Source organism: Eptesicus fuscus, chromosome 15 (assembly GCF_027574615.1).
Source record: "Eptesicus fuscus isolate TK198812 chromosome 15, DD_ASM_mEF_20220401, whole genome shotgun sequence".
Taxonomy (NCBI): domain Eukaryota; kingdom Metazoa; phylum Chordata; class Mammalia; order Chiroptera; family Vespertilionidae; genus Eptesicus; species Eptesicus fuscus.
The window spans coordinates 13,724,279-13,749,694 of NC_072487.1; the positions used below are offsets into that span (position 1 = coordinate 13,724,279).

The window sequence follows — 25,416 nt, forward strand, 5'->3', positions numbered from 1 at the left end:
GTGAACCTGGAATGCACAATAGTTTGAGATGGGTGATAAAAGTGGCTCTAAGCTAATCCTCTGCCCCCAGGCAACTTTAAAAAGAGAACATATACATTAAGAAAAAAATAAAAATATAAATACGATGACCTAAGAATGAATGAAGGTACAAAGGAAATCTCTCCGAAGTTTCAGGATGCCAGCTGCAGAGCCATTGTAGGTACTGTGTCCACTGCCTGGACCCTGCTCCATTCCACAGGGCCAGCCCTTTGCACTCTTCAGGTCCCAGGTCCAAGGCCAATTCTTCCTTGATTGACAATCCAACCTAAATTAAGTTTTCCTGTTCTCTTCCAGAGCACCCAGTTTCTTTGCCTTCACTACTCTAACATTTGAAATGATATGTTTATCTCCATTTCTATGTGCTTAATTAGCATGTATCTCCTCTATTAGACTCTGAACTCCAAGAGGGCTAAGGCCATGACTATTCTGTAAACTGCTTCACATCCAGTAGGTAGAAAACCATAGGTGTTCAATAAATATTTGTTGAATAAATAAATGCATGAATGAGTGGTTTACAGAAACAGGAAGGGGTAGGTGAAACAATCTTTTCAAAAAGAAATCCAGAGACATGGAAGCATGGGACAGACTGTTGCATCTCAGAGGGAAGGCAGGAGCAGGAAGGTAGGTGGGTGGGAAGAGATCAATCAAAGACCATGTATGCATACATGCATAACCCCTGGGCACAGATAACAGGGTGGTGAAGGCCTGGGGCAGGGGGTGAGAGCAGGATAGAAGGAGTCAATGGGGGAGAAAAGGAGACCTATGTAATACTTTCAACAATAAAGATGAAAAAAAAAAAAGACATGGGTATTTTACTCAGGAATATTAGTCAATAATGTAAAGCAATGAAATGGGTTTATTTTGTTCCTTCATTTCCTATGTGTAAGAAATGAATTCTGGAGTTCCAATATTTGCTAAAAGATAGCATTTGCAAGGGAATTGGAAATAGGGAAGAAAAATTACCCTTGCCTTTCGCATGTTCTTCAATTTCTCTTAAATTTCAATTCCAATGGATTGTATTCATTGTCCTTCATTTTTATATGGTATCTATAAGATGAAAGTATTCGATATGATATTTATAAAAGAGAAGTTCTTTGGTACAATAAGCATAAGTATATCTGATGGAGTGACACATGGAATTATTTAACAACGATTACTGTTTTGCAGAAGATTTTTTATATAGGAATTTTTGCTTATTGAACAACAAAGCGATTTAAACTGCCAATGTTTTGATAATTTTGAGACACATTGTAAACACTGCGAAAAGACCTGCCTCCTTGTTTGAAGCTACACCGATCGATGCATTGACCTCTGTCGGGAACTGCATTAACCTCTTTTACAGTAAAGAAATTTGAGAGCTCTGCTATTTTTATTCCTTAGAAACTTACACTAAGATACAAAGCAGTTTGGGGCAGGTAGCATTATTATCATCTTTACTCAGAGAAGAGAGAACCATGTCTACATTTGTGTGCAACATATAAAGCTAGAGTTTGTGTAATCCAAAATGGAATGTAAAAGCAGGACCCAAAGCGAATTTGCACAGTTCTCACAAGCAGGGCTTGTGCGTGAATGACGTACATCATTGCACTATTTGTAGTGAACTGCATGCACTTAATATTTAGAGAGAGACTTCTACTTACTTTCTTTCCTACTAACGGACTCTTCTATGAAAATGAATTTTTATTTTGATTAGATCCAATGAGAATGTGAATATTTAAGCTAGGGAGCCCTACTTTAATTACTGAATTCTAGTGACCCTCTCTGTTTCAATCGGGTTATTTCCTTTTAAGATATTATGTCAGAATTTCTATTGTTTAAACAATAAAAAAGAATGAAAGGACACTACAAGTCAAGTAAATGAGCTGTTACATAGTATTTGGTTAATTTTGTTTTAAGTCTAGATTGATTAATTTTATCTTTTTTATTTTCTTTCACATACTGAACCACAGCCTACCTGTGCTGATGCTATTCCTGCCACTTTAGAAGGTCTGAGTTCTTATGATTTGAACAGAGAGCAACACTGGAAAGTGATATCGGGTCGTTTGGGGAGCCACCCCCTCTTCTCATTAACTCCTTACTAAACTGTTAACACATTTCGTTATGTGACAATCAACTGCAAAATCTTCAGGACATTTTCCAAGGAGCATTCATTCCTGTCACATCTGAGTGTACCGGGGCGGCTGATCTTGGCTGGACCTGGCTGCACTCCCCTGGCTGTGGCACTGCCAGGCCTGCTCTGTGGTTCTTCCCCCCGCCCCCCCCCCCGCCCCCGGGGGGCTCAGTCTGGGCCCAACCCAGGGAGGAGCCAAGGTCCAGAGGAAGCAGGTTCCTGGCAGTCGCTGGAGGCAGAGGCGAACTGGAAACAGATGGGGCTTCTCAGAGCCCAGGCTTGGAACCAGCACAGCCACGATGCCCACATTCCTTTGACCAAAGCTAATCTGCAGCTGAGTTCAAAGGTCAAGACAGTCAAGTTTGTATTTTTGTGGGAGGAACTGCAAAGTTGCTCGAAAAAGAGACTGTGAAGAGGCAAGAATAGTCCAGTCTAACACTGCCATCAGCCACGACTGATGATCTTCCACCACCTATTAGTCCTAGGTAGGTCTTGTCCAAGATGATGATTTTCTACGTTAAAGTCATGGCAACTCGACATTCCTTGCATGTGATGGCAAGAATAGCAGCAGTGATAATATCAGGTTCACTCTACAAAAAAAAAAAAAAAAAAAAAAAAGTTCAAATGTGATATTAATAATGACTTAATAGAACATTTAAAAATCAATTAACAAAGTGCCTAAAACAGTATTAACTGTTGTGACTCAATGTTTTATATTAAATGGAGACAGCAGAGCCCAGAAGAAATTATGCTTATTTCCGTTCCTTTGGTCATCCTGAAATGTCCATTTACCAGCAGGTCCTATAAGAGAGATATTTGCTGTTGGGCATTCAATACTGTTTTATTGACATGGAAATCTCAAAGGTACAAATAAGTTGTGCATTATTTTGTTTAAAGATATTTTAAAGTTAATTTTACCTGTTTTTTTAGTTTATCTGTTTCTAGTTTCGTAGGTAGGTAACCAGATGTTTTTGAGGGCATTCCTAATGGTACATCAGATATAGTCAAGTGTTTTATGACATTTTTTAATGACATAGAACTTTCCGGTGGTGTTATCTAAGGAAATACACCTGCTCCGCTTCTCATGTGGCTTGCTCCAGGTGCTCGTTCGCCTGAAGTTGTGGGTTAGCTTCGGAGATCCCAGCGCACATCTCGGCAGTCCTCTGGATGGGTAGTCTCCCCGCTCTTCCCGCTTCCTCGGTGTCGTCAGCGATCTCAAATGAGACAACCTGCTATGTGCTCATCAGAGACTGTCCTGACAAAAACAACAGACATTTGCTGAATGGGTAAAGCAGTACACTAAAGTATTTCTTTCCAGTGGGTGAAAGGCATTTTAGGAGACCAAACTCTATTCACTTTCTGAATTTCCTTCAGTTAACATTTTACACACGTTATCTTCCAAAATGCAAATAAGAAACCAACGAAAATGACAAGCTTTTTTTTTCTAAAATTCCTAGTATTCAATGCAGAGGTTTTCAGTCTGAGGGAACTGGGGTTATGTAGCTAAACTCACCGTCTTTTCAGCCGTTTCATATCCTTAGTACTTAGTACCACTCTCTGTGTGACAGATAAATATGTACTCCTACACAATAAACAAAGGCCTCTACATTTTTTTTTTTTCTGGTGGAAATTCTAGAGCCAAACAGTTGTTCCTGAGGTCAGAGTTGTTCATTTGTTCAGCCAGTCAAGGCTGCCCCTCCGCTGGTCTGCATCAGTATAACCACCCCTCCTATTCACATATTAAAAGACATATATAACAGCGGGGACATAGGAGTTGACCTGAGGCCCTCAGCACCCCATTTCCCTCTTCATGGACCCTCCAGGGACCCCTCAGCTCTAAGAACACAGCAACTACAGGGCCTACCTCTGGTATTCCAGGGCCTCCGGGACCCTTCCCTGCACTAACCGTATCAGGCCCCTATGCTGACTGGTCAACACTTTATGCCACACCAGTTTTTTAATATCTTAAAATATCATCCCTGCAGCCATGGGGAGAAAGTGCCTCTCAGGAAATGTGGTCTAAAAGGGGGATACCCGAAATGGAAAGGAAAGACGCAATCGCAGGAAGCAGTAAGGTGGTGCTGAGAAAAAACACAGTGGATATGCCTCCTGCTGTTGAAGTCAGTCTTCGGTTCCTACCCAGGGCCTGTCACCTCTTGGTGGGGTGTTCTCGGTAAGAATGTCGCCACAAATGAGCATCAAGTTCCTCATCTTTAAAACGAGTGTGACAAGGCCTGTTTTGTATAGGATGGTGCTTGGAACATGAGGGAGTGTTTAGAAGTGCCTGAGCCCGTTGCAAGCAGTTAAGAATTGATAACATCTATCATCTTCCCTGAGCTTCCTAGAAAGGAGCAAGAGGAGTTTGCATCTCTGTCTTCCCGATGTCTCCCTTCAGTCATCACGCTGAATGCAGCTGCTGTAACAAGCACCGGCAGCAAAGGGGGCTTCGACTCGGCATCTCAGGTTGCAGGGACACAAAGAAAATCTATTTATTTCTGCTAACTTGCTACAGGGTATTGGCACCAATGGCTGTCTGTGGGTAAACTTAATATCTTGATTAGCTCTCCTGAGAATGACTCTGGAAACTGTTACATGAAGTGGGAGGTGGAAGACTGGCTAATACCTAGGGTGGCTTCAAAATAGTCTGTGGAGGTCTAGTTGCTTAGAATTGTAAGATGTTTGTTACCTTGACAACCACAGGCAGCGCAAGGCTGGGTTTTGAGTGACTTTAGATTCCATTGCAATTTCTTAGGGGGGTGAATGATTTGTATGTCGAATCAATGAATGGCAAAGACATGTTATTTAATAAGATTAATGAAGCTAGCATAAAGCATTCTGCTTGCTTAGAATTATAGTTAACATTTTCAGAAAGTTGGCCCCAGGGAGGACCAAAACCTTTTTGAATAGTAGGTGAACTTACAGATGGGGAGCATAACTATATTTTCAGTTGCCTCTGATTTGTAGTCTCAGAATTTGAACTAGTCCTGAACTTTATGAGGAAGATTTTCCCCCCATTTTTCTCCCCCCAACCCCCTTCGTTGATGATCTGGTTAACATTTGGATGACCTCTAGATCTAGTAACTCACTTTAATAAATCAACGGTGACCCTGTGCTGTTACAGTAGGCTAGCAAACGATGAAGACAAGTTTTAGTATCCTTGCTCTGTTTGAGGAAATTCTAAACTATCATTTTCCTTTTCCTTATGTTCCTCACTTTCTGCTCTGTTCCTGTCATGGCCTGGTTTTATCTTCCTTCCTCAGGCTCACAGTTTCCCCTTTCAATCTGACTGTAATGAACACAAATCTGTCTATATATAAAAATGTGCTCTCTTTATTTATTTATAATTGAACTTACTTTCTTAGATGTTGTATTACTTATTTATTGCTATGTAACAAAATACCCCGAACCTTAACAACCGAACAGCTGGCCATTGATTATCTCACTCCTTTTCTGAGGGTCAGAAACCTGGTAGCACCCGAGCTGGGCGGTTCTGCCTCAGGGTCTCTCATGAGGTAGCAGTCCATCTGCCACTTGAACTTGCAATCTCCAGACTGGACCAGAGCGAGACGATCCACTGCTAAGTTCACTCAGGAGGCTACTGATGGGAGTCAGTTCCTCATCCCATAGGCCTCTTCACTGAGCTGTTCTCTTACCATGGCGGCTGGCTTCCCCTAGTGAGCAATGAGGATAACAGCAGGTCTCAGAGTGATGGATCATCACTTATGCTTTATTCTGTTGGTCACACAGACCAACCACGGCACACTGTGGGACAGGACTACACAAAAGCACACATACCGGGAGGTGGATCATGGGGAGGCCACACGTATTTTCTGGCCCCTCTTTACTGGGAGTAGAAACTGAATTACAGACAATGGAAGGGCTCTCTCAACCCTCATTACTGGAATAGTGTGTGTATCCTTACATAGCAATCTAGGTTATTTTTTTAAGAGGGTGAGAGGGCATATCTTGTCTTTGGCATGATTATATATTCACCCTGAAAACTGATGACAAACTATTATAGACATTGCTAGGATACCCCACTGAAGTGGAATCTGTTGGTGTCCCCAGACACTTATTCCTCAAACTTTCAATGCATTAGGACACTCCTGAGCACCCTCATTCCAGATGGAAGGTGGGGTGGCCCTGGAACTGCACTTTCCAATATGGTAGCTACCAGCCACGTGTGGCTCTTTGAGCTCTAGAAATGCAGTACTCTGAAATGACATGTGCTGTAAGTATAAAATACACACTTATTTCAAAGACGTGGCCTATAAAAACTGTAAGATATCTCATTAGTAGGACTGCATTGACAACATATTGAAATAATATTTTAGATGCGATGCACTGAGTTAAATAAAACAGTATTCATATGGATTTCATGTATTTAATTTACTTTTTAAAAAAATGGCTATAGGAAAAGTTAAAATTACAGATGTGGCTTGCATTTGTGGCTCACCTTACATTTCTATGGGACGGTGCTACTCTGGATGGAAAATGGCAATAGGGAGGAAATGCCTTCCGATCCTATGCAAGCACCCGAGGTGTCCCTCCACGGGTGGTATTTGGTAAAAAAGAATACTAAGGATCAGATTGAAGCAAGGAAAATCAGAACTAAACATCATAGGGTCTGCAGACAATGGATTATATGGCAGATACTGTCAATACCTTGGCCAGGTGCCCTGAGCACTCATCATCCCACAGACCCTGACTGCTCCCTGCTGAGAACCTCACACACTCGCCTTGGAGTTGTCTGATAGCAGGGATGCCCTCAGCCAAGGAGTATGGAGGATGGAGGGGCCTGGGCATTACTGTCATTGAGAACAGCCTTCAGCCAAGATGAATGGAAATTGATGGATACGTGTCACTGTTTCTTTGCCCCTCGTGGGATTACACTGAAGTGGGTTCTGCACCTTCTCCTAGAGGTGGCCCACACAGAGTTCCAGCTGCTTCACTAACACCCCTTCTTCAGCCTTTCTTCTCATCCACTCCTCTACTGGTAATCCCTGGGATCAATTCCCAGACAAACATCTCTTAATCCGATTTGTGGGTTCTGCTTCTAGAGAAATCGAATTTAAGACAGAGTATGTATATGACACATACGTGTCTGGATGTAGGAGCTCACAGTCCCGAAGACAGAGAGCTAGCCCCATGTATTTCCCGATAGTGCAGTGCTCACATAGCCTTGCAATTTCCAAGATGGGTCAGCTTCTGGAACTACGGGCCATGTGTGACAGCCTAAAAGTTTTCCTTTTGACATTTGTTGAAAGGAAAATTAGTTTTCTTCCTCTGAAGATAGCATGAGAACGACACTTCACCTTCCAGCACCCTCATATTGTGACAAGATGACAGGCATTCTATTCTCACCTCCTATTTCCTCCATCACTTGGTACTCCACGTGTGCAGTTTCACCGAGAATCAGGGAGCAGGCACACTGCCCTATCTCAGTTCAGCAGGGCAGGAGCATTGGAGGAGACGCGTCTGAATGATGGCACTGACACGATCAGAATGCGCTTTACCAGGCACATCGCCCGGGTGGTTTACAAGCCACGCTGTCTCCGTGTCTAGTTTACATTTAAAACAAGTGTAGTGACAGTAACAATCGAGATAAATAACGTACTTTCTAGATTGGGAAACCTTTCCCAAATACTTTCTCCTTTCATTCTTTCAGCAACATTTTGAGGGAAACGACAGTTATTATGGATGTGCTGGTGATTTCTTCGGCACCACAACCATCCACACCCATATCCTTGCAATAGCGCATATAACCCAGTTGTATTTAAGGACACATGCTGGTCTAGTGAGTGAATAAAACTGTGCATGGAATCATCTGATACACAAACACGTAATACTTGCAATGTTATTTTCCAACAGGAACTTGTCCAACTTACCTTATTGTACCCCAATCCCTAGCCATTTTATTAATCTTCCTCAAATCTATAAATTATACAGATATGACCTGCTTTCTTAATTCCTCAATCAATACATCAATCCTTCCCACTAGCTTGGAGCTTCATTTTGAAAGCACTCTGGGTGATAGACTGCTTGTTCTGGTCCCAGGACTGTTTCCTGGGTCCTGCCTACTGTTAGCATCCTTTGTGGTTATGCCATAGGTCTTCAGTGTGCCGGCAGCCAATTCCAGCATGTCAGCAGGGCTGAATCATCTGGGATGGCCAAAAAGCATCTCCCCCAAACCTGAATAGGATAATCCTTTGCTGCCAGACAGCTCAGAGCATCTTAATCTGCATATTATTGCCTCCTGTTGGCCAAACACCTGAACAGCTGCAGGCTATTCCCCAACCTGACAATGCTTCTGTAAACCCTACCCTTTGAAATGTATTATCTCCACCTTGCCTTAGGACAAATTGTGTTAATAAAAGCAGGGTCCTGAGACAAGGAGGAAGTCTTTAGCTCCTTTAGCTGAAGCTCCTCTGACCCCCAATGCCTTTCAAAATTATCTTTCGTCCTTGGACTCCTTATTGAATCTACGCATCAGCTCCTTTCTCCAGATTGCAGAACCCTTCGTAATGCTGGGACAAGAACCCCGGCACCAGTGTAAACTGAAACTCATACACAGATGTCTCCTTACTGTATTGTTGTTTTTAATCACATCTTTGGAAAGACCACAGCTTAATAAAAGCAGAGATGTGTTTTAGGCTAAGTTCTATGGTAGGAAATGCTAAATAAATTATTGGTCAAAGATTGAATAAATGGTCAAATGTAAAAAAACAAACCTTAAGATGTCAAGTAAGGCAGATATTAGTGTGCCATCAAATGATGTTACCAAGATAGGGGCGTTCATGGCAGTTACCACAGAATCAAGGTATTGGTCAGTATTCCTGGCAGAGGTATTTGGCTTTTATTATATGAGGACACAGTTTTATACTAGCATGTAAGCTGCATAAGGACCAGACTTTGTGTCTTTTGTTTCCCACTGTATCACCAGCTCCCACTAACCATGTCTGAAACATAGAGAATGTGCACACATTTGTGTTTTTTTGTTTGTTTGTTGTTGTTGGTTTTTTTTTTAATATTTCTTTATTGATTACAGAGAGGAAGGGAGAGGGAGAGAGAGATAAAAACATCAATGAGGAAAGAGAATCATTGATTGGCTGCCTCCTGCACGCTCCCTGCTGAGGATTGAGCCCACAACCTGAATGTGCCCTTGGCCGGAATCAAACCTAGGACCCTTCAGTCTACAGGCCGATGCTCTATCCACTGAGCCAAACTGGCTAGGGCCACATTTGTTTTTATTGGTTGATTTGAGAGAGAGAGAGAGAGAGAGAGAGAGAGAGAGAGAGAGAGACATCGAATTGTTGTTCCACTTATTTATGCATTCATGTTCCCTGATTTAGGAGCAAACCGGACACCATAGTGTAATGGGATGATGCTCTAACCATCTTAGCTACCCGGCCAGGACAGCACATATATTTTTTTAAAAGATAAATAAGAACCTAAATGATTAAGTGAACTTTGTGTCTAGTCTATGGTAATTATATGCCTAGTCTGAAGTCATTGTATCTGATGGTGCCCTAGAAAGAAAAATATAGGCATGTTTTAAAGAAAAAAAGTTGAATAGCCCCTTTAAATTTTCTCAAGCCTCCACAAACGAAGCAAAGGAAAATTCAGTTGCATTTGGTATTTCTCAGTCAGGAATGGTCTGGCCACAGGGCAGAATGATGATTTTAAAATGCAGGGGAAATAATCCACCAGTTTAATCTGCACAACGTTTAACACAAATATCCTCTCCATTAACAAAATGGTGCAAGAGAGTGTGGGGTCCTTAGAGGACCTGACAACGCCCTGCAATGTGTTTGTACAAGATTAGCCTTCATGGGAAAGACGAATTCATTCTCGAGATGGCCTTCTGTCAGGGTTGCTGGCCTTAATGTGTGGAACTTTTCCAGTTCATCAAGGCAAGCATGCCCAGAGCTATTTTCTAGGTTCGAAATGAAAGAGCAAGCTGTGGTAAGGCTGAAACCTTTGTTACTGTTTCTATTCCTCTCTTCTCTCTCCATTTCCTGCTCTTTTTTCACCCACCTGTTTTTTCCTTGCTTAGTAAACAGCACTGCCCATCTGGCAAGTTGTGATAATCTTCCTCTCCCTGCTCCTCACACAGGAACTTGGCTTTGGTTTTCATACCAGGAGTTGCAAATATTGAAACAGAGGCAGCCATTCTGCTCTCACTAGAGGCTCAACTCAGAGCTATTTTCTCAAAGGTCTGAATGAATCCCACACCGACCAGCGCCCCTCCAGGGTGGCTGGTGCGCTGAGCTGCTGTCCCATCTCTGGCTGGTCTTGAATTTATTTTCCTGTCAATATCAGTCTTTAACTTTGGTGCTAAAAAGCTGTGTTTTAATTGAAAATATACACCGGTGTTTTGATTTCAATGTCACACTGTGTATTTAACATTTGAGCTCAAAGAGAAGAGAAAGAAATACATCTGGGCTACCCAGTGAGTATGGACTATGTTATGCTGCAGAATCCAGCCACACAAACATCTTAAAACACAAAGGTATAGCTCCTGCTCTGTGCCTACTGCCCATTGGCAGGGCGCCCTGCCCATTGGAGTCCCTCAGAGCTGCAGGCTGACAGAGGGGCCACCGTCTCAGACATGGCTACTCCAAGCAGCACCTCCACTGTCGCTGGCCTCAGGGTCAGGGCAACTAGAACTCTAGAGCAGTGCTTTTCAAACTTCGATTTGCATGAGTTCTACTGGGGATCTTGAGAAAGTGCCAGTTTAGGTTCAGAACATCTGGGCAGGCTCTGAGCATCTGCATTTCTAAGAAGAGCTCAGGGGCTGCTGAGGCTTACTGGCCCACCCACTTTTTTTTTTTTTTTTTTCAGTAGCAAAAGTCTAACTAAAATGGCAATTAAATGTTTTGGCTCAGAAGTACAATTTCATAGGCTCATAGCCCCTCCCAACCACAGGGAAGCTGAAAAGTACAGTCCAATCAGACACCCAGAAGAGAGAACTGAAAATATTTAGTGAACAGCCAGAAACATTAACGTGCTAATTTATACAACACAGAGGCAAAGTCAACACCTTGTTCATGGTTTTTCAGCTAAACTGGTCATTGGGTTAAAATGTTAATCAAAAAAATTGGGCAGAGAATCTTATTGCCAGGCCGTCTAAGAGAATCAGATGTGGGCATTTATAAAAACACAATCAATACCTGATAAATTCTGGAGTAGGTGTGGGGTAGGGCTTGGATATTTGTAAATTGCTCAGGTAGTTCCCTAACCAGGACTGAAGCACACTGAAACAGTTTGAAAGCTTTTCAAACACAGGTTCTAAGCTTTTTTTTTGAAGGTGTAAAAGCACAATTGGAAGAATGCTTTGATCATGGATATCTTTCACCATGCATCAATGAAATATACCACAAAAGCTGTTGTATTTTAATTAAAATTAAGTTTAAATGTATACCTGTGACAGAAACATTAATTTTTTCTCAAATTAAAAAAAAGTCTTATGATTTTTCCAGTTTTAATTACTGTCAGTACCTAAGGGAAGGCCTCCTATTTAGAGGTCCCCTATTTTACATTATTCAAATTGCTCAAATATGAGAGTGGTTTATGCAAGTCTGTGAGATAGTTGAAAGAAAGGCTGTCAAGGAAGGCTGAAAGGCAGGGAAGGAAGGAGGAAAAGGAGAAAGGAAGGCAGGAAGGAAAGAGGAGAGAAAGGAGTGAGGAAAGGAAGAAGCTGACAGATGGCCCAGAACACAGCAGTAAAGGGAAGCCATTGAGTGCAAACTGGAAGCAGCTAATGGTAAATCTCAGATTAAAATTTTAATGAGTTATGAATATTATTAAAGTGAACCTCCTTGTGCAAGTTACTCAGCCTCTCTAATACTCTGCACAGCACTGTATGGAAAACACCATTTCGGCATGAACAACTTTAAGGGTAGGTGATTAACCTCTCAGCTGTCTTGACCTTGGGAGAGCCTAACTATGTGCCTGAATAACACAACTGTGCATGCATATGTTTTATACGCTCTTTGGTGTATTGTAGTATACTCTTGAGTGTAATATATTTCACTGAAAGAAAAATTTTAATGAATGGTCAGGGGAGGTGTGGTTAATGGAAGAGTATTGCTAAGTATCATTCTGAAGTTTTGAGCTCAGATGGAATCAGAATTATTATGCTTTTGATAGAAATATAGGAAAGTAAGGAAAGGAACGTTTAGTCCATTTCATGAATGCTAATCCACAATGCAATACGGAATCCTTGTTTAGAAATTGTTTGAAACCTGAACTAAAGAGAAGTGGAAGAATGTGTGCACCTAAGTGAAGCATTTAGCGAAAAGCAATAATCAAGATGGAGTTCTGGGCAGGTAGGGGAAAGATTCAGGTCACTTTACCTAATCCAGATGATCTCATCTTGGTTCTGCTTTACTCTTCACCTCCCACTCATTTCCTGTCTTTATTTGCCTGCAGGCATCTGGCTTCATATTCCACTTCCGGCCTGAACTTGTGTTCCTGTACCTGACAGCCAATTGGACATCTCTGCCCTTCCAGACTTGTCTCAACATTCCTGTCTCCATGTGAGTGCCTGATCCAGCCTATCTAAGGGGAATGTAGACAGGTAATATCTATCTTTAACCTTTTAGGAGGAAGAAAGTATAGCATGCAATAATACCTTTACAAGCAGGTCATAGCTATTCCAAAAGAACACTTTACTAGGGCAATAAACAATGCAGTTAATCATGCTCTACTTGTTTGATATGCAAATGCATACACCTAAAAGGAAAAGATCACTTCGAGAACTAGCTATGAATCACAGTGCCCCTGTGATATCAGAATGTGCCAGGAAAGAGAATGGAAAGTGTTTTTGTTTTTTAAAAAAATATGTTTTTATTAATTTTCAGAGAGAGGAAGGGAGAAGGACAGAGAGATAGAAACATCAAAGAGAGAGAAACATCATTGATTGACTGTCTCCTGCACGCTCCCCACTGGGGATGGAGCCCACAACCCATGCATGTGCCTTGACCTGGAATTGAACCAGTGACCTCTTGGTTCATAGTTCAATGCTCAACCACTAAGCCACACCACCCGGGCAAAGTGCTTTTAAAAACAATACAAATTAGCCCTAACCGGTTTGGCTCAGTGGATAGAGTATTAGCCTGCGGACTGAAGGGTCCCAGGTTCGACTCTGGTCAAGGGCATGTACCTTGGTTGTGGACACATCCCCAGTAGGGAGTGTGCAGGAAGCAGCCGATTGATGTTTCTCTCTCATCGATGTTTCTAACTCTCTATCCCTCCCTCTTCCTCTCTGTAAAAAAATCAATAAAAAATATATTGAAAATAATAATAATAGTACAAATTATATTTGCTAATGTATATTGAACACTTACCAGGTATTAGACACTAGTCCTAAACTTTTGTAGGAAATGTTAAAGCAATAAAGATATTTAGGACATTGAATTTCTGGCTGGTCCATAGTCTCAAATGTTGACTATAGAATTAGTAATCGAGTAACAATTACTTCAATGCATATATTTCAGCATTCTAAAACATTTCTAAAATTGGGGATTTCAAAACACAGTGTTTTGCTTTTTTTCTATCTACCTTCAATAAAATTTATAAAAGAAAAAAGATTTTCACCTGAATTTCCCTATTAGCATGCGGTGGTGCTCAGAGAGTCTCTTTAGAGTATAAAGATTATATAAACCTCCCCAAGCACACAGAACTGCTTTGAATGCCATTATATCCAATGCCTTTCACCTGTTGCCTCCCTCACATGAAATGTCTTTCTCTATTCTTCACCTAGAAAGTTCCTCTGATTCTTTCTGACCTGGCTGCTAAGTTGAAGGCAGGGATCTTTGTAGTACTCTACAGCACCTTTTTTTTCTTTTAATCTTTTTTGTTGCAAGTATTACATAGATCCTCCTTTTCCCCCCATTAACCTCTTTCAGTCCTCTCCAGTCCTCTCCCCACACCAGGCTCTCACCATCCCATTGTCTGTGTCCAAGGGTTGGGTTATGCATATGTGCATACAAGTTCATTGGTTGATCACTTCCCACCCACCCTCCCCTGCCATCTCTTGATAAGACCACTGGTTCTCAAATTCAAGCTTCTCAGGTTCACTTAGGGTTTGTTAAAAATCATGCTGGAACTACTCCTGGAGCTCCTGGTTCACAGGCCTGAGGCAGAGCATGAACCCACATTATAAACAAACTCCCAGGTGATGCTAATGCTGCTAAAATACCACACTTTGAGCATCACTGAACCATCCTATATAATAAAACCTTAATATGCAAATTGACAGAATGGCAGAACAACCAGTCGCTATGACACACACTGACCACCAGGGGCAGACGCTCAATGCATGAGCTGCCCCCTGGTGGTCAGTGTGCTCCCACAGGGGAAGCACCACTCAGTCAGAAGCCAGGCTCATGGCTGGTGAGCGCAGTGGCGGTGGTGGGAGCCGCACCCGCCTCTGCTGCAGGCAATGGTAAGGAGCCAGATGTCCCTGACTGCAAGAGCCCTGGACTGTGAAAGGGATGTCTGACTGCCGGCTTAGGCCTGATACCCAGGGTGATCGGGCCTAAGCTGGCAGGCAGACATTCCCCGAGTGGTCACGGACTGCGAGAGGGTGCAGGCTGGGCTGAGGGACCCTCTCACCCCCTATGCACAAATTTTGTGCACCGGGCCTCTAGTGACAATATAAATAAGGCCAAGAATGCCTTTTTCCTGTTAGATCCTATGACGGGTCTCCTTCAGATGAATGGCACACAAGTCTAAATTTAAGATTGTGTTAAACTGCTTGGTTGAATATTAAGCATAATTTATGTTCCCATCACTAATCTCTTCCCTGAAATCCAAACTTATATACCCACTACCTATTCTATATCTCCATTTGAATTTCTAATAAGCACCTTAAACTTAATTTATCTAAAAATGAACTATTGATCTGATCAAATCTTAAAAGTGGAGCCTAAAAGGATAATACATTTTATTAGTAACTTAAATGTGACCCAGAGAAATAATGCCCAAGAATATTTATAGAATATTTATAAAAATGTCCAGGCCCCATGAAGTAAAATTTATAATATTTAGCATTCAATAAAAAAAATATGGCTTATAAAGTAGCAGGAAAATACAAAATATAATGATAAAAACAATCATTCAAAACCAACTCAGACTGTCATAAATTTTAGAATTAGTAGACAAGGCTAAATTTATGATTGTAGTCCACATATTCAAAAACTTAAGTAGAGATATGGAATATATTTTAAAACCTAATAAAAAACTTTTAGAAATGAAATTACAGTGTATAAGCAACATACCTGGTAGAGTTAATAGAAGATTACATGGTAGAAGAGAAGAGTAGTTGACTTGAAGACATAATAGTAAAAATAATTTAAAATAAAATGCAGAGAGAAAATAGAATAGAAAATGAACAGAACATGAATAAGCTGTAGGACAATTTCACAGGCCTAATACACATGCAATAGGATTCTCCAAATGAATAATGTGATGACAAAAGTCTAGCATAGCCTTGGAGATTTCCCACCCCTGGTGTACTCACCCTGAATAAGTCCCAGGAAAATGAATGTGGTAGAATTTACTCTCTTAATAAGGTTATATAATTAACCTTTAAAATGGGGTAATTGTTCAGGGGGTCCTGACCTAATCACATGAGGTCTTTGAAAGACAGCTTTCTTCAGTGGCAGAAGAAGAAGTTAGAGATTTGAAGCATAAAAAAGATTCAGCATATCACTGGTGGCTTGAAGATGGAGGAGGCCACGTGGCATGGAATACAGGTAGCCCCTAGGAGATGAACGCAGCAAGTAAATGAGAACTCAGCTCTAAAACGACAAGGAACTAAATTCTGCCAAGAAAACAAATGATTCTGGAAGAAGATTTTGTCCCCAAGAGCCTTCAGAAGAGAAATCAGTCAGGCCAGTAATTTAATTTCAAGGTTGTGGAGGAACTGAAACCATCATGCACTGCTGGTGGGAATGTAAGTGATACAAGCAATTTGAAAACAGTATTTCAACTTCCTTCAAAGATAAACTTATGTCTATCAGATGATCCAGCCATTCCATTCCTAAATATTTACTCAAGATAATTGCAAGCATATGTTATGACATGATTTGGTATGTTCCCAGAGCTTTTTAAAAAATTTTTTCAATATAATTGGTATACAATATTATATTAGTTATATTAGTTTCAGATGTACAATATAGCAATTCAACATTTTTATACTTTACAATGTGTCACCCCAATGACTAGTAATCATCTGTCACTGTGAAAACTTATCACAATAATCCTATCTAGTAAAAGAGTAATATGCAAATTAACCATCACTCTGCTATACCCACCAGCCACACCCACCAGTCAATCAGAGTGGGTATGCAAATTAACCCCAACCACGATGGCTGTGGCCACTGAGCAAGCAGAAGGGAGGCTTGGGTTTCCCCGGCAATGGAGGAAGCCAAGCTTTCCACACACCCTGGCAGGCCCAGGCCTCCACTCAAGGCCACAAAGTTTCAATTATAGAAGATAAATAAATAAATTCCAACGGAAATGGCGGCAGCCACAGAGCTGCAGAGAGCAAGAGGCTAGGGTTGCCTCCAATATGCAGATTGACCATCACTCCAACACACAAGATGGCTGCCCCCATGTGGTCAAAGATCCTGCCCCCATGTGGACACAAGATGGCCACCACAAGATGGCCAGCAGGGGAGGGAAGTTGAGAGGGACCAGGCCTGCAAGGGAGGGCAGTTGTGGGCGATCAGGCCAGCAGGGGAGGGCATTGGGAGGGACCAGGCCTGCAAGGGAGGGCATTTAGGGGTGACCAGGCTGGCAGAGGAGGGAAGTTGGGGGTGACCGGACCTGCAGGGAAGGGCAGTTGGGGGGGGGGGGCACACAGGCCTGCAGGGGAGAGCAGTTGGGGGGACCTGGCCTGCAGGGAAGGTCAGTTAGGGGTGACCAGGCCTGCAGGGGAGGGCAGTTAGGGGCAAACAGGCTGGCAGGGGAGCAGTTGGAGAGAAGGAGAGATTCTTTCTTTTACTGACAAATTATTCTTTAGTCTACAAATATTCTTTTCTTGGAGAAAAGGGGGAAATTATAGGAAAGAGAAACACCGAGAAAACCAATTGAGTAAATATTTTAAGAATACACATTTACTTCTTATTATCACAATTCAAAAGAACGATGTACCATTTTGTCACTCTTCTTGAGAGAGACCATTAATAAAATTAGTAAAGTTGAGAGTTAACATTGAGGACTTAGTCATGAATTAGCCACTAGATAGAAACAAGTTTAAATTAAAAATACTTTTAAAGTTAGTAACCACCTGAACTTAATAAAGTGAAATCTTCACACTGTTAAAGAAAGTAACAGCTGTTGTTTTTAAAGTTTAATGGAAAATATTTATCTGTTTCCTTGACCCTCTTTCTTTTCTCTAGTTAGGTTTGTTACATTACATTTAAAAGATCTTTTGCAAGACAATCAGTATTGTTGTATGCAAATACTAAGGCTCACTCTTAAACAATGCTATTTTTAAAATACATTTTTATTGATTTCAGAGAGGAAGGGAGAGGGAGAGAGAGATAGACCCATCAATGATGAGAGAGAATCATTGATCGGCTGCCTCCTGCATGCCCCACACTGGGGCTCAAGGCTGCAACCTGGGCATGTGCTCCGACAGGGAATCAAACCATGACCTCCTGGTTCATAGGTCAAGGCTCAACCACAGAGCCATGCTGGCTGGGCATAAACAATGCTATTTTTGATGGAGCTCTCCATAATGCCTATTTGAAGAACAAGAGCAAGTTTATAGAAATCGATGAGAGTAAAATGGAGAAATGGCATTTTTTTTCTTTAGTCAACATGGCAGGCGAAGCTCTGTAACCACAGAAACGCACATCTAATTAGTGCAGCTTCAAGCTATGAAAGAAACTGAGCTGGCAACTGTGCTTTCTCTCGGATGAACTTTTCTTTTTCTTGGATTATTTAAAGGAGGCTAATTTCTTGCAGCTCTAGGCAACAGGGTCATGAGCAGTAAGCAAAGCTTGTACCAAGAGAGTAACGGTGTTTCAATGATGGGAAAACACCCTCATAGCAGGGGGAAGCAATCAGAACTTACTAGAAAACTGCTGCATCTGCAAGCTTCTCCTTGGGACCTGCCTAGGGCTGGTTGGCTGTTCTCTCAAGCAGCATAATGTGCCAAGCCAGTAACAGGTGGGAAGGTTTATGTAAAGAGCCATCTCCAGGACTTAAGTGACTGCAGAGGTACCAAAGGCAAACTCTGAGGGAATGAACCCCCCTGAAATGAAAAATGAAAATGCTAATTCCCTCACCCGGGAGACATGGCTGGTCTCACTCTGTGCCCACGTGAAGTACTGATATGGTATCTTCTGATTTGGAAATGGTACAATTTTCACAATTTTGTATAATAACACAGAGCATGCATCCTTGATTTCACCTTCTGGTATTATAACTAACTTCTAATCCTATTCTTTCCAGCTTTAAAAGAGAAAAATAGCAATTGGTGGTAGTGGTGGTGGGGGTGGATAAGAAAAGCATAAAAGGTCAATTTAGTTTCCCTGGAAAATAGGCTCTCATGTAAAAGGAATACTTTTTTTCCTTTTTTGGATAGATCCTGGCAAATTGAAATATTAAACAATTAAAGTTTGTTCTTATCCTACCTAATAAAAGGGTAATATGCAAAATAACTGTCACTCTGCCATGAAGATGATGGCGCCCATAGCCACATGATGGCACTGCCCAGTCCTCTCAGCCTCGCTGGAGTCCCCCAGTCCTGGGGTGGTTGCCACTGAGAAGGGGCAGCGTGAGCGGCCTAGCAGAATGCTTGCTTCGTCGCCGTGGTGATGGAGGGCCTCTGGGCAGTGGGCGCGGAGCGGCCGGGGAGGGACACTTGCTTTGTCGCCGCGGCGACACCCCAGCTGCAGAGGGCCTCTGGGGGACAAGGGGGCCAGCCCGCAGCCTCCATGGCCGAGCGCAGGCCCGGAGAGGAGAAGGCAGGCCCACCTCCCACCAAAGCAGCGTGGCTCCCGGAGGCGTGCTGTGGTTCCCGCTGGCTCCCGCAGAAGCGGCGGGCGGCCTACTGCGCGCAATATCGCGCAATGGGCTACTGGTCAGTTATATTGTGATGAGGTGCCCAAAGTAAGCTTATCCTTGAACGTAGATGAAAAGATCACTACCTTCCAAGGAACTGCTAAGATGACCTAGAAGGTGGAGTGGAGCCTAAAAATATTATAGTTAAAAATCGCCATAGTGAACAACTCAGATCTACAAATATTTACAAAATATCACACCTGTTATAGGCCAGGCACTATACCAAGTACTTCAGGGAGGAAACAAGGATGGCTAAAGCACAGCCCCCGAACCAAGAAAGCTTCGAGTTTAAAAGGAAGGTTAGAACAAGCACACAAACTGTAATAGGCGGCAAAACAAAAACAAATAAATAAAAACAAAACACAAAGAAAAAAATAAACGATTTCCTTTAGAGCTGCTCAAAGATGTTCAAGATAGGAGCTCTAAAGTTTAGAGAGACCAATTTGTCACTCACAATGGGCTCTGTGGATTGAATAGGGTTTCCCACTGGGAGGGTGAAGGTAAGTGATCCAGGATATTTGGAGATGGCAAATTGTTCTTTAAAGCATAGGGTATGCTGATTGGCCTGTCAAGGGTGAGAGTTCTTGACAAGAAAATTATCTTGTCATGTATTTCTTTTACATGGTACATTCCTGGCAGTTGTGTTTGTTTTAAACTCTTTGAAAGAATGACATATATAACAAAAAAATGAACAAGTCATATAGCTGGATGAAATTTCCCACAGTGATTGCATCATTGTAACCAGCATCTAGTTCAATAAATGATATTACCAATATGCAGAGATTCCCCTCCCCACCATATAGCCTCTTTGACCCCCAATGATATTCAGTATTCTTATTTCTATCATTGCATCACCCTAGATTAGGTTTGCTTGGTTTAGAACTTAATAAATAAAATAATATAGTACATGCTTGTGCTTAGATTCATTTACTCAACCTTCTGTTTTCATTTGTTTGTTTGTTTTTATTTTATGTAACTGCAGTTTGTTCTTTCTAATTATTAATATTCAATTGTATGGAGTTGTAGGGGTGTTCTATTTGTGCGCATTTAAGCACTTGAAATTTTTGTTGTGTTTAATCATAACTTTCTTATTGTGTTTACTAGTAATCTTAATTTATTTATTTAAATAAATAAATTAAAAACAACTCAATTTGTTGAAAATAGGCACCTCAATTTCAAACATGGTCGCTGATTAACGTAAATATGTACATAAGCATCTACTTACTATATTCAGGTATGAATATTGATCAGTAATTTTCCTTCTTAGAAATGAGTATCAGCTCTGATAAAAAAACTAGGTGTGAATTAGAGTCACATCTATGTTCTCTTTAATTTCTTCCAGGTTGTTTTGTACACTGACCTGTGTTAACTTTTCTTTGATTCTGAGTTATTGTCTCTGATTGGTGGGGTCCTCAGATATACTAAATTTATTGTATTCCGATGCGAGTTTTGGGCACCTCTACTACAAACTATGTTATGTAAAAAAAATTCCTTGCACTTATTTTGTTTGCCAATTCCAGAATAACTCTCACTGTTGAAAACTTTCCCTCTTTCTGATGACAGAAGTGTTATCTTCCTCTTGAGGAAGCTCTGTGTTTTAAGCAGGAAAAACTAACTTTCAGGCCTGCCATCTGGAAGGTTTCTCACTCAGGAAACTTATACAAATTCTCTCTCTATTGTCCTCCAAAGGGTCATCCATCCATGGATCTGTGATGCTCACCGTGTCTTATACTGTTAATGTTTATCTGGGGGGAAATAGCATTCCTTAGGACCATAGGCAGAGCTTCCCATCTCAGTTACCAACCCTGATCATTGGTACCTGCCTCTATATGCTTTTGATACCTGGTACCTGCCTCTACATGCTTTTGAGGGGAATAAAAGGAAAGGACTAAGAAAGTGATGAAGGTAGAAAGTGGTGTATACATTCAGAGGTTCAGTAAGGGAGTGGATGACTGCTGGGGAAGGTCTCCGTAGGAGCTCCAAATACGACTTGTACCTGCGGACCGAGATAATTTAAATTTTGCTCCAATTTTGGAGAATAAAAAAAGTAAAGGCTGGCAGGGCAATAAATGTTCCCCCTTTAATCTTTCTTGCCATGGCGCAGCTATGAATTTCTGGGAAACATCAGTTTATTTCATACTGTCCATTCAAGTTACAATTCCATTGTGTGTAAACACAGTCAGTGGGTTCTGTGACTACTGTAGAGAGAGCTATATTAATCACTTGGGTGGGACTTAGAGGTGGTTTGGAATTTAAATAATACTAACACTATCGTCATAAGGATATGGGTGTTTTATATATATAGTAAGATTATTTTGAAATTGAGTTTTATTATAAACTTTAGTTTATTATAGAAAAGTATTTCCCCAGAATAAAGTATTTCTCATTATAGCACTCAATGTAATAATATCACCATTAGAGAGAATATTTTTATTATTTCTAAACAATAGGAAAGGTGATCAATTTTAATATTAGGAATAGAATTAAAAATTCAATGTATTTTTTAAATTAAATTATTAAAGTGACATTGGTTAATAAGATTATATAAGTTTCAAGTAACATTTCTATGATATATGATCTGTATATTGCACTGTGTCAAATCATCTTTTGTCACCATATATTTGCCCCATTTTACCCTTTACTACTCCTCACTCCCCTTCCCTCTGGTAACCACCATATTGTTGTCCGTGTCTATAAGTTTCAATTTTATATCCCATATGAGTGAAATATGTGGGTTTTTAGCTTTTCCTGACTGACTTATTTTGCTTATCATAATACTCTCAAGGTCCATCCATGTTGTTACAAATGGCAGTATTGCATCCTTTCTTATGGCTGAGGTGTATTCCAAAGTATATATGTACCACATCTTCTGCATCCAGTCATCTATTGAAGGATACTTTGGTTGTTTCCATGTCTTGGCTACTGTGAATAATGCTGCAGTGAACATAGGGGTACATACAGCTTTGCAAGTAAATGTTTTCAAATTTTTCAGGTAAATACTCAGAAGAGGGATTGCTGGGTCATACAGTTAGAATAGAATTTTAGTATATTTTGAATCAATTAAATGCCATTACTGAGCTACTTGTTTTAATTCCACAAATATTTGAGTACTAACCATCTGACATTGCCAGGCATTGGGATTATAAAGCTAATTAATTATGGTAATTAATTATGGTGATTTTCATAGTTCCTATAAAAAGCCAGAAGAGCTTTGTCTGTGTTGTTTGTTTTTGTCACACTTTTAGGGTGTAAAGCTTCCAAAAACTTGAGCTGGATGAATTGGCAAACAGCATGAGTTTTATGAAGTGGAGGTTGGGAGGGAGAGGCACTCCTGAGATAAACTGTGTCTTGTTAATCCTTACAGTAGTCCTAACTTCTGGGCATTATTAACCAAACTTTACAGCAGACATATCTAGTACTGGTACCAGTTCTGCTGCACGCAAAACCCATTCGCTCTTCCATCCACTCTATGAAAGTGAGATGTTGGGCTGGACACTGGTTATTTTTATACCATAAGTTTTCTTATATAATACTTCACAGTTTCAAAGCATCTTCACATACATTATTTTAACTCGCAGTCATGTAAAGCAGAGGGTGGGTATCTTTACTCCCAGTTTTGTCTAAGGAAACAGAGTCCTAGAGTAATAAAGAAACAGACCCAGAATCACTCCAGATTGACACAGTAAAATCTAAATCATTCAACTGCTTATTTTGCGTTCTTTTTGTACATTCTCTATTTCTCAGTCTCATAGTTGCTGTGGCAAAATGGAGAATCGCTAAGGTACGTTAATTCCTATATGGAGTTTATGATTTTTTCTTTTAAGAGGATAATTAATAAACTTGAAAAAACCAGGGCTTCAACTGAATCAATTCAGAGAAGAATAGAGAGCCTGCTGGACACATACTGAAAAAAGGTTAGAATGCATAAAAAGATGTCTTGGGGGAGATATTTCAAAGGATCGTCACACAGAGTTCCACTCTTGTAAGCAAGGGAGCAACATTTTTCTAGCAGCTTCATGAACCATCGCCTCTAAAACAGCTGAACAGAATATGATAACGTCTCCAAGAAACATAAAGGCTGTTTGAGTCCTTTTGCATCCCTGCTATTAGTTGGTGCCTCTACCAGCTTAGGCTGGATTTGGCCAGTTAATCATCACAACTGAAGCGGGAGGAAAATCAGAGTTTATGGTGCTCCCATTTAAAGGAGGGATGATTTAGAGGACATGCTGTCAACTAGTCAAATTTAATACACAGAACCACATGCATAAGGAAGAATTCCACACATTTGTCAGTCCTGTCAGCTGTATCTGAGGAGTTATGCAGGATACTATCAAGTGGGGTCAGTCACCTATGTGTTGAGACTGACGGTTTTCCGGGAGGGCTGATGAGTTGATCCAAAGCATGTTTAAAAACCAGAGACCAATTAGTTTAGATGAGGTTGTATTTCTCATTTCACCATAGATTTTATTTTCCTCTGTGAAAGATGCAATCATACTGAATAGACTTTAAAAGGTTTAAGGCTCTCTAGCATTTTCACTCTTCATGTCTCATTATTTAACATTATAATGATACCCAAACCCATAAATGGAAATATGAAAATAGGCTGCAGTGATGGACCATAAACCTTGCTTTTTGATGAGACACACTTAAAGACAACATGATATTTAAGATCCTTCAATAAGTAAGGTCCGAGGAAAAGAAAATTTTGCAAAAATTAAGTGCAATGCTTCTTATGTGGATGAGGTAGGGATAAGTTGGCAAAGCATCTCAGAATCTTTCTATCTCTAGATCAACCATTTTCCTGCCAGATCTTCCAATTGTGATAAAAGCAAATACACTACTTCTGTATTTTGTCAGTTGGGATACCATAGTGTCTCTTTCTTAGATACATGTATGTGAGTGCATTGAAAGAAAGAAAAATAAAGTAGAATATAGGACGAGCTTTTACCACAAAGATATATTAAGTATAAATACTGGAACTACAGTAGAACTCTAATTCCCAAATCTGATGGTGTATCAGAACATTCCTACTATTTTCAAAATGCAGGTTTGGGGTTGTTTCCACATTTTTCTACAGAACTCCATTATTGAGGTGCCCATGAATCTATATTTTAATACTATTCATGGTGATTCCCATGTACAACAAGATTCAAGAGCCATTGTGATGTTATTCATAGCAAATATTAAGTGTGTGTACATATTTAACCCTGAAATACATGTAAAGTTTCTTTCAAGTTGTACATACAAGAATGATTTTATACTCCCAATCCAATATCACCATGCTAAATCCTAGAAAGTATTATTCACCTAGCATAGTGCCTCTCAATATCTAGTTGTGTGCTGGTTTAGGCCCTTGGGTAATGGTCAGCAAGAGAGTTTACAAATGTAAACTTGGACTTTTCTACACTGTGTTGAAATGAGGAAGGATGACATATGTCAACAGCTCAGCAGTAGCCCAAAGAGCCCCTTTCAGAGTCGTTCGCATATCTGCATATAATTATAGTCATCAGCATTGATTACACTCTTAGTTTCTCTAAGTACTCTTTTAAACATTTGCATAAATTACTTAATATAATCCTCACAAAAGAACTATGAGGCATGTTCTATTAAATCCACTCTACAGTCTAGGAAACTGAGGATTTCACGGGGGCCTTTATTAACTAGACGTTTAAACCAGTAAGATAATAAAACCCACATACAAATACAGTTACTCCACAGGCAACAATGACAGCAAAATGTTCTCTATAAATATAAATAAAGTACTAAGAGCAAAATTTGGCAGACCGACCTTCCTCACGGCCAGAGTACAAGGGATTCTTCCCTCATACTCCCTCCAGTGCCTCTGAAGTGATTGGCCCAATGAAGGTCGCCTACTTAAGTTTGGGACTACATCAATCAGGTACTGTAGGGCCAGTGGGCATCAGAGACCTTCTATTAAGTTTTCATCTGAGTCACTAGTGAAGCATAGTAGTTTCCTGCCTCTGGCACTCTATAGAAAAAAAAAAAAAGCAGAAACAAAAAATACCCAACCAATTTGCCCCTGTCACATAGATTAATCAAAAAAGGCATACCCTTTGTATCTTTGGCTGCTCTCCAATAAGGGGAAAAGGGTATTATGATAGATACAGGCAGGAGCCACTTCAATCATCTGTAACAGTCGTGGGATGTAAGACAAGGGGCTT

General features: G+C 40.7%; 1 protein-coding gene across 1 annotated transcript in view; it reads right to left on the minus strand.

Moving 5' to 3' along the window:
* Positions 1–2,661: 2,661 nt before the first annotated feature.
* The window catches only part of LOC129151736 (uncharacterized), a 68,308-nt gene continuing 45,553 nt past the window's right edge, over positions 2,662–25,416 (minus strand). Inside the window, exon 4 of the mRNA XM_054727634.1 lies at positions 2,662–2,739. Coding sequence (XP_054583609.1) covers positions 2,662–2,739 — 78 coding nt within the window. The remainder of the gene's footprint in view (positions 2,740–25,416) is intronic.